The 10,751-nt window shown below is 35.0% G+C and overlaps 1 protein-coding gene across 1 annotated transcript in view; it reads right to left on the bottom strand.

Moving 5' to 3' along the window:
• Positions 1–8,947, bottom strand: part of Si (sucrase-isomaltase) — an 82,836-nt gene extending 73,889 nt beyond the window's left edge. Inside the window, exons 1-4 of the mRNA XM_008830144.1 lie at positions 8,830–8,947; positions 7,688–7,815; positions 1,881–1,998; positions 373–482 (exon numbers count right to left, since the gene is read on the bottom strand). Coding sequence (XP_008828366.1) covers positions 373–482; positions 1,881–1,998; positions 7,688–7,815; positions 8,830–8,947 — 474 coding nt within the window. The remainder of the gene's footprint in view (positions 1–372; positions 483–1,880; positions 1,999–7,687; positions 7,816–8,829) is intronic.
• Between the last annotated feature and the right edge of the window lie 1,804 nt (positions 8,948–10,751).

Genomic DNA, 10,751 nt, shown 5'->3' with positions numbered 1-10,751 from the left:
TAAAATCAAGCAAAAGTTCAGTCATAACATTTAATCATAACATTGCAAAATTAAGTCTTTTCTCAAATCAAATTTTAAAGTAATGCTTGTACAGAGACTATAGTTAAATTTAAAAAGAAATACTGACTTATTCTGAGCACTTATTCTCCTTGAGACAATATACTATATATTATACAAAGACTATGGTAGTTAAATTCTTCAAAAATGACTACAGCGGAAACTATTGCTGATCGTTGTTCAATTTAACAAGCATACAGACAAGATAACTCACATAAGCAGTCCTAGGACAACATATCAGAAGGATAAAGAGTGTATTTTTCAATTACGCTTTATGACTAAATAAATCTACTGTAGAAATAGTAAAAGCCAAACCTTGAACCGCAAGCGATTAGGAGTCTGATTTTGGATTGTGAGGAGTAAATTATTAATGTCGCCTCCAAACAGCGTAGGGGAAGGGATCCTGCTCAACTTGGCTTCCAAACCTTAAATAAAGGGGGGAGGCAGGTATATTTGAAATCATTCATGTATATTTAAAATACTAAGAATTTGTTTCATGATATTTTTATTATACTATGACAAATGAGTGTTTCTATATTTACTTTAGAAGATGTAAACATAAAAGATATAAACATAAAACATACAAAATAAAAAATTTGGGGGCAAATCCTTCTAGATTCTATTCAAGATATTCATTTCAAAGAAAATTTTAAAATAGATTCCCATGGTTCTCCTTGGGCTTTGGCCCTTTCCTGAGGAGGCTCTTGGACAGGCTCTGAGTAGCAGGCATAAGTTCACTAGATACCTCCCTGCCCACCCCCTTGCTCTGAGACCATCTCCAGTCCCTCTGTTCCAGAGCTCAGGCCTTCTCTACTAGCTAGTAAGAACTAACTCATTCTGTTCCTATTGAATTTCCTTTGACCTTGGCCCCATCCAGGTGAGGCTGCCAGGGGAGAGCTCATGAGTAGCCCAGGCAAGTGCACCTTTCACTCCTCATCAAAAAACCTACTTTTTGCAACAGATGGAGACTATTACAGAGTACCAGAACTGGTCAAACTAAGAAATAGCTTATCCCTGATAGGACACCTATTTAAAACCTTCCAAGGCTCAGGGATCATTGTGGAAGAGGAGGCAGAAAGAATGTAAGAGCCAGAGGGAAGGGATGACCACAGGAAATAGAGTCTTTCCAGAAAATTAGTCAGTTACTCATTTGAATTCTCAACAATGGTCACTGCATACACAAGTCCTATGCAAGTGCAAACTATACAAAATCCCAGCATAGAAATGGGCAAGTGGGTAAGAAACACCAACCATACCTAAAAAACTTCCAGCAATTACATGGCTGTTAGGAGGGAGAAAGACAATGTCCTACATGAATAGGACTTTTAATGGGCCCAGTGGATGGTACCACACTGAAGAACATTTGGGGACACAAATCAGATTTCTAGGCCATATCATATATACATGTATATATGTTAAATGGTGTGGGATACAGTGAGGAGAGCTACAGAGGGAGGAGTGGATCTAAATACCATCAAACTATATTCTATGAAAAGCACAAAAACTTGGGTATGGAGAAATGGCTTAGCTCTTAACAGAACTGGTTGCTGCTCTTGCAGAGGACCAGGGTTCAGTTTCCAGCACCCACATGGCGATAACAACCTTCCCTAACTCCAGTTACAGGGGATCCTATGCCCGCCCTCTTTTGACCTCCGTTGTGCACATGGGTGCAATTATATGCATTCAGGCAATACATTCATACGCATAAAATAAAAATAATCAAATATTTTCAAAAAACAAAATCCCAAAAAAATCAATAAAAATAAATGTTTAAAGAATTAAGAACATATCATAGTGAATTTTCGTGACAGAACACTCTTTACCAGTATCTGTTGTTGTTAGTCCCTCAGAATTATAGCCATGGTTATCTACGAAGAAGCACCAAGGAATGACAGTGCTGTTCCATGGACTCCAACAACAGCCGCGGGCCGCACACTGAGCCTGGTAAAATGGTTTTAGTGGATAACATGATTAGTACTATAATCTAATGGACAAGTCTGTTTTACCAGTAAATGAATGTTTAAAAAAATAAGTTTATTTCTTCAACCTTGTAATGCTTAGAAATATCCGTTGTTCTTTGATTCCTTTCATTTGTAAATATAAACTTTGACGCATTCAATTATTATAGCACATCAGAAATTAATGCTATGAAGTGTGATTTTTTCCAAGCACATCATTTAAGTTTACATATTTCAAGGTTCCTGACCTCAGTAATTATATTTCCCTCTATCATCATGAGGCTAACGAAGAAAAAAATGAAACATTTCTTTCATCATACTTAGGTACCAAGTTGCAGGCAAAACTACACAATCTAGATTTAGTTCAAGCGCATATAATGTTTTGCAGTACAAACTAGGCCATACACCTGGGACCTTGTACATGTTACGTCACTGCTGGACCACTGAACTGCATCCTCAGCCTCAATTTTTTAAATTGATTTTATTTTTATTGAAATATTCTCAAATTTCATACATTATATTCTGGTCATGTTTGGACCAAATTCCCCTGTTCCTGCTAATTCATTGTATTTCAGAGAGATATTTTCACCTATCAACTCTTCATTTTACGACTTGGATCTATTTTAAATAGCCACAAAAAGCTACTGTAATTCAGAGAATATAACAGAATTTTGACTATTCAAAGATCTTGCTAACTCCGTGAAAAGATCATGTAAAGCAGAAAAGGTTCTAAATGCATACATAAAATGCTGAGCAGCGTTGTGAAGCGGTGAATTTCAACAGTGTACTGAGCATCTGCATAATGATAGCATTTAATATATGACATATTTTCATAATTTGAACAGCCATAGAGTTTTTGTGGCTCTTTTTCATAAAAATGAATTTTTAAATACTACATTTTAATCAACTGAGCGTATATGCATTAAACTCGCCTATTTTCACACCAGATTAAAATGGTTGTCTATGTATAAAAACACATATTTACACATTGCGAACAAGAGTGCAGTCCTTCCCTAGAAGGTTGGTAGCTATCATAGCCTCAAGTATGACTTCTACTTGTGCAGGTTTACTAATCTAACATATTGAAAGGTCTTCAACAGCACAAAGACGTGTTCTACAAAAGCTGTCATTCCTAACAGTCATTCTGTGTTTTGACATTTTAGTTCATGCAAAAAGTTAAGCATAATATAATATGGAAGATGTAAAGCCTGTTTAGAAAACAAAAAAGAAACATATTATAAACGCATTTTGACAAAGTAAAAAGCTAGCAAAGAAGACATTAAATTTCTCAAAATGCACTAGGTTGCTTAGTTTCTTCTGGCTCCCATGCATAACCTTGAAAAAAGAGTGTCTTAGAGCCATAGAGGAATTCTTTCACAGCTCTGCAGGTTTGACACCCTAACTCCAGGTATCTGGGAAGACAAGCTTTCTTTGAGTGGTTAGGAGAAGAGTCTTCCCTTGAATTCCATGAGCTCCTGGTAGAGTTGACATTCTTTGACTCTAATTCTGTTTCCATCTTTAAATGGTATAATTCTCTCTCTGTTGCTTTATGTAGTGCTACGAAGTCCTTTTTTCAGGAGATTTTTTTTTAAATGTATGTATTGAGTTTTTGCATATTTCATATAATTGTTCTTAATCAAATTTAGACCCCTCCTCCATCCATGCCCCTGTAGCTCTTTCTTCATTGAATTTCATGCATTCTGTCATATATTAAGTTTTATCTGGTCAAATATTTATACCCAGATGTCTCTCAGTGCGAGTTTATCAGCCACTGCCTTAAAGAAGATCTACTCTCCCTCACCCAGCAGTTATCAGTTGCCAATAGTTCTTCAGCTAGTGTCGGGGCCTGCTGCCTATTTCACTCGTTCTATGCTGGATTTTTGTCTGATAGAGTCAGGATGGGTCTTGTGCATGTTGTCGCCATTGTGACAAGCAAACTATCTCTATTGGTGCAGTAATGGCACTTTTATCTAGTGAGTGATAAACAGCTATCTTATTGGACTTAAATCCCTCTCAGTGGGAGGGAACTCATGGGCAGCACTGTAAATATACATGGCTAGAGAAGTCATAGGTCTTAGAGAAAACCTTATCTCTGTCATATATCTAGACAAAATTTTTTACTACATGCCAAATATGGATCCTTATATTTACAGACAAGTACACCATATGCCACTCATAAGAAAAGGTCTTTTGACAACAGATGGAGGCTATTACAGAGTTCCACAACTGGTCACACATAGAGAATATATATTGAAAGATGCCGAGTTCTAAGTGACCCATCTACAGTGGAACCTTGTCACCGAAGGCTCATGGAACATTATGGAACAGGGGGTGGAGAGACTGCTGCTGTACCTCTTAGTTTTCAACAGCACAGCTTCCTCATGCAACAAAACAAGATGCACACTGACGGCCACAACATGTGACTGCAGAGCACATGTCCCTGGATAGAACTCTATATTAAACCTCACCTACCCAGCATTCCGGGACTGTAGAAGAGAGGGCAGAATATACTGTAAGAGCCAGGGATGGTGCATGAAAATAAGGAAACAGGCTTTCAGGCCACTGGGAATTTGCTCAAAAGTTCCTTTTTTAAATAAGGCCTGATTTTGAGACTCTGAGTTCATACAAATGCTTGGAGGCATCTTTTAATTCACTGCATATGTATGCCAAAGTACTAGTCTAAGAATAATATTGATTCTAAATTTTTATTTATTTCAGATTATTTATGGAGATCTAATGTTTCTTTTGTGTGTTATCTGTTTTCCACATTATTCAATACTTTAAGAATTTTCCAAGGCTAAACTTTAATTCCAGTGCTCAGGAGGCAGAAAAAGGCAGACCTCTGAGTTCAAGGCAATGATGCTGATCTACATAACTAGTTCCAGGAAAAAAATGGCTCTGCAGTTAGATCTATCTCAAAAAAAGAAAATTCCACTGTTTTCACTTCTCTAATGTCATGGTTCTATCAGAGATTTTTTTTTTTTTTGAAAAATCACAAAGTTAAGAAACATTGAGTATCCATTAATAGGCATAATTTTATTAAACTCTCATAAGTAAAATTGCAATAAATTTCTCACATCATTTTGTTATGTGGACTTGAGTAGTTATAGTATAGACTATAATAAAATTGTACCAATAGAGTTATATAGAAATAGGATATAGTAAATTGCAAGTTCCTTCAATAGCATTAAGTGAAATTGTGTGCTCCAAAAATCATATAAAGTCTTACCTTCCCCCACCACCACATTACCATATTTGGAGAGAGGGCATCTGAGGAAGAATATCAGGCTAAAATAAGGTCAGGGCATGGAATGCAAGAATATCAGTGTCCTCACAAAGAGATTACTTTCCCTCTAGTGTCCACATTGAAATATTGTTATGTGACGATGGCAAATAATCACCATCTACAGAGTCAGGAATAAAGCCTTTCTAGAAATCAATTCAGATATATATATTTTATCTTTAGCTCAGATGTGCAGCCTCCAAAGCTGTGAGAAATAAGTGTGAATAATGCAAATCCATGGTTTATGTCATAGTATACAAAGCTGACTAAACATTGAGTGGGAATGATGCGGTTGTTGTTTTGACTCTTCCGTACTGTGTTATTATTGAGTAATAAGCATACATGCCTTTTGAATTAAAAATAAATCTGTACAAAAGATGTTCAATATGGTGTGTTCAAGTACTTTTAGTCGTGATCCATCTTCAGAGACATAAAACCCGAGGATTTTTAATAAAACTTAAGGAAACTAATGGAAAGCAGTCATTTTGTCTAATTCAATCTTATCCACCTTTTTGAGCTAAATAATATTTATTCAAATGCTTTCCTCATATTTAGAGTTTCAGGTATTTATATTAAAGAAATAAATCATTGTTTTAGGTTGTCAATTGAGATGGTGGAAAGATAAAATTTAATGTATGTTAAAGGCATTATTAGGAATATTGCCTTAAAATTATGTATTTATAAATAACATAAAAATCTGAGTGACAGAATTTGAATAAAAGTCACATTTGAAATGTATTCTCATTTAAACGGGAGAAGTAGAATGTATAGGGTAGCTTTATAATTTAGAGCACATTTTATTTTTCATTAATTATTTACTTTAGTCAACTTTTTACTGTAAAAGATATTACCTTGCAAAAATCTTCTAATTAATGAAAATTACAAGACCCTGATTAGTGAATCATGGCTACTGAGTTCATGGAGCATGAGCTAAGGTTGAACTTTGCACACAGCACTAATTTCAGCTTTGCTCTGAGCTTGAAGAATTACTTTGACATATTCATTTGGCCTTAACAAACTATTTGAGTTCCCAGATAAATCTAAAATTCAGTTAGTGAGAGTTCATTAAAATCAGAATCTTATTTAAATTATTTTTGATAAATTTGAATTTCTCTTGTTAAAAATCAAGAAAACTTCCATTCCTTCCCCTCACCTGCCCTCCCTTCTATTTCCCCTCCTCCCCACTCAGTTCTTTTTGCTTTTTCTGTTGAATCAAGCCCAAATCTTCATTGTCTGACATTGAACTGCCTCCCAGGTGTATATAGAGACGCTTGCTTTTTTGCCCAGGCTAGCCTAGGACTTGTGGTCTTGCTACATCAGATTCCCAACAGGCTGGGATTGCAGGCTGGTAGTGCCACATACAGCCCGCTTTCTCTTCACGAACAGCAAGTATAAACATATTTGCTGAAGAAGACTTTGCTTACTTCATGAGCTTAATTTATCTCACACAAAAAATATTCTTCAGCAAAATAATAGGTTCAATTGACAATAAAAACTAAGAGGAGGTGTCAAAGCTAAATCACATGTTTACAAATGTTGCTTTCCTAGAAGAGTAATTTGTTCCTCATAGATTCAGCATTGATTTTCCATCATTTTTTGAGAAGAATGGCACTTAGAAGACATTTTGTTTCCTCTGGCAGGGTAAACACAAGGCTATCCAGCTGTTTCATCAGAGGCTAAGCTATAGGATCAAATACTAGCAATTCCTTGAAGAATTCTCATCTATTGGCATAGTTTGCAGAAACTTAATCAGGAAAGTATGTGTTAATCATGTTGTAGGAAAAGGTTTATTAGAAATTTTATAAGTGATTTCGTGTGATTAAAGTGAGATTTAAACCTGAAGAGCCTGACAAGTCCGGAGATGCAAAGTGCACACTCATCTATGTTTATTTGCACACTGGTGGATTTAAAAGGCTGGATCAACTTATGGTTACATGAATCTAATCAGCTACATTTAATTCAGTACTAATTCTCTTTTAATTGCCATAAAATAAAAATATAATCTTTCGAAAGTGGTGTTTCCTTTTCTACAGATTCTTCTTAATGTTAGCACTACAAATAGGATAATTTTACATAGGCAGTTTCATGCATGTCCAGTGCTATAATAGATTGCACTGTAAGGTAGAGATAGAAGATAGACAGACCATGAAGGTTTATTTCAACAGTATTTTGTTAAGCATGGATGAATACTGACTTGTTAATTTGAAATGAACACAGGAACAGAGAAGCAAGTAACTTCAGTTCTCAAGTATTTATACAGTGGTATAAGAGGTGGCACATGACGTTCATGATTAGGTAATTAACAGTTTGGAATTATCCTGTACTGAGAAGTTATCTTCATAAAATGATGTATGTATTTTTTAAAGCATTAAGAGCAGTTTTGGCAGACCTGTGTTGGATGTTGTTCTGGAATGCAGTTAATTCTTTCATTGACAGGTTCATTTGGATCTGTGGGACATTTTCCAAGTCCTGAAGGATAAGCAGTGGTGGCTGGTGTTGAAGTTGGACTGGCTATTTCTGAAGAAAGAAGATAGTAATATTATGCTTACATATTTGTAAGCAGTGAGTATGCTGAGCAAACATATTCAATTTATATATATATATATATATTTAAGGTGGAATAATCTACTTTCATTTTTAAAGGCCTATAAATTCAGACCTGGTCATCAACATAAAAGATTTAATTATTTTTTTCAATACTCTATTCTTTGGTTTCTAGAAGTTAGGAGTGCTGACTACTTGGTGAGCTGTCAGTAACTGGATGATGATAAAAGTGACAGGAATTTCTAACTAGTGTTTGACCAGAGCACAGAGTAGAGCATCCTCTTCAATCCTTATTTGGTCAAGAGAGAATAGTGAAGAAACAGGAGATTTGGTGTTCCATGCTAGTGTGCAGCAACTCTGCATTAAGATAGAAGAAACTCATTAAACACCTGAAGCCTTCAGTCACCTTCTATGTTTTTACTTTGTCAAACAACCACCACCACAAAAATCTGAGCCAAGACAAAGAGAATATTGCCCCCCCAAAACCATGTGCTGTGCAAACTCCTGAAAACCTTAGCTTTCTCACTGGTGAGAGTAGTTTCACTAGCAACAGCAGGCACATTACTCCATCCTATGTTAACATCTTCCCTTCTTTGCACCACTTCTCATTGAGTAGCACAAGGTGGGAAGACTATTAATACCAACGCACATGAATTCCTTAATGACAGTAGCTTTTGTTTGTAATTACGAGGGTATAGTGCATAGAAAAAGTTGGAGTAACTGTGAAATTTGTACTAAGTTCTTTTTCACATTTCCTATCATTTCTCATAGTTTACTGTTTTGTGTTTTATTATATTTTTATTAATTTCTTTGGGGGGCGGTATTTACACACCAGAACATGCATATGGATGGCCAAGGATAACTTACAGGAGTCAGTTCTCTCCTAACATCTCACAGTCACCAATATGTTTTTTTAATCTGTAACTGTTATGAAGTAACTCTCCCTTGACTTCAGTCCAATGTTTCAGAAATTTTAGCAACACTTACCTTCAACAGCAGGTGTCTTCGTTGCTAAAACTATAACTAGAGCAATAGCTATTATAGTTACTATAATGAAGAGGACAATCAGAAAGATTTCTAGTCCACTAAATTTCCTCCTTGCCATCTGAGGAAAGAAAAGAATTTGTATTTAAACTTAGAATATTTAATGACAATAAAACCACAATTATTTATAAAATTATGTATATACATACATACATTAGTTTCTGAACTGAAAGTAGAGTTTCAGATAATTTACCATTCTGTAATCTAAAATTGTATAATAATAAAATGTAAGCAATACACACAACATTGATGAAAGGAGTAAATTAATGATGTGCACTGTATATCACTCTAAGATGACAAACAGAAAGAAAAGTTTTCTCCAAGCTGTGGTATGTTGTGTCTTGCCTCTCATTTTAAGATATCTTTCTAGTTCCTTAATCTTTACACCTGCACTGTTTCTCTATTTTCACAGTTGTCTGTCCTTCTTTGTTGTAAGATAGAATGTTCCTTGTATCCTAGACTGACGACCTGGACTTTCTCCTCCCTCAGGCTTCTCTAGTGCTTGAAATACAAGCAGGTACTATCACTGAAATTTGCAACTTCCTATTCCATGATAGAGATAGTATTGTTCACAATTTGATCCCAATAAGCCAGTGACAAGGATGGTACTTTTCGCCTTTCAAAGGAAAGTGAAGATGAATATGTTTATGATACTGCCCTTCTTTAACATAGAAAGTCAGAAGAAAGTTCACATACCAAAATTAAGCTATTCTGGAGTACTCAAAAACTACAAGGACTAAAATTATTCATTTCTCAAGATGACAATTACAAGGATTATTTTTCAGATCATAGTCATTTCAAGCAATATTTTATGGGGAAATTATAAGCTGCTAACCATTTTTTATGTGACTAATATTTTATTTGATGACTGATTTATAAAATTCTGTTAGCAATCATGAAATATTTTATAAATCTAGCATTCCATTCTGTCTATATAGATTTCCCTAAATACACTCAAAATACTTGGAGTATCCAGTATTTTCCAAAACTATTGTTCAGTTCTATTTTGCATTATAAAATATGTAGACAAAAGCCAGGTGTGGTGGTGCATGTCTTTAATCCCAGCACTCAGAGGCAGAGGCAGGTGCAGAGGCAGAAGGATCTCTATGAAATGGAGAACAGCTTGTTCTACATAGATTGTTCCAGGACAGCTGGGGCTACAGGGAGGTAATCTCGAAAAACCCTCCCCACCAAAATATTTAAACAAAACTGAGAGTTTACTTAGACAAATAACTTATTCTTAAATCTCATAAAATATGAATGTGCTCTCTACTTTTAGAACAAACAATATACATAAAATGACAAGTTAAAGCTATCCTATTTTGCTAATTTAAGTAAATACAAAATAGAAATATTCCTAATTTGACCAATGAATAGCATATTTGTTTAGAAACATGAAGGTAGTGTTGCAGTAGGATCGAGACTTACCTTGTTGCATAGCCTGTTCTGTTTGCTATGTTATATTGGAGTTGGGCAAGGCTGTTAAAGTGATGATCAGAGAAAATTGCTCAGGTATATATTGACCTACTCATAAACTTTTATTGCACCTGCACTAGCCTATTAATATTTAATATACTTCTGCTCAACATGTAACTGCTAAAGCCTTAACCCTGAAAGTAGTTTTTATAAATATTCCTCCCTGAGATTCCACGTTAATTAATAACTGTGCTTTTAGATAGCCTTCGACTTCCAGATGCTAAGAACATCATAACAACATAAAATAAGTTTTGTAATTTGACTTTCTTCTTTAGAAAATTTATATTTCTTTCAACATTTGAACATAATTTTAAGAACCTTTATCTCATTTCATGACATTTAAATTCAGCAAGAGAAACAGAAACATACTCAAAAGCTATAAATTGTAA

This window comes from Nannospalax galili, unplaced genomic scaffold, assembly GCF_000622305.1.
Source record: "Nannospalax galili isolate Female #2095 unplaced genomic scaffold, S.galili_v1.0 scaffold33, whole genome shotgun sequence".
Taxonomy (NCBI): domain Eukaryota; kingdom Metazoa; phylum Chordata; class Mammalia; order Rodentia; family Spalacidae; genus Nannospalax; species Nannospalax galili.
Note: the sequence above shows the minus strand (reverse complement) of the source record. Positions and strands in the feature narration are given on the sequence as shown.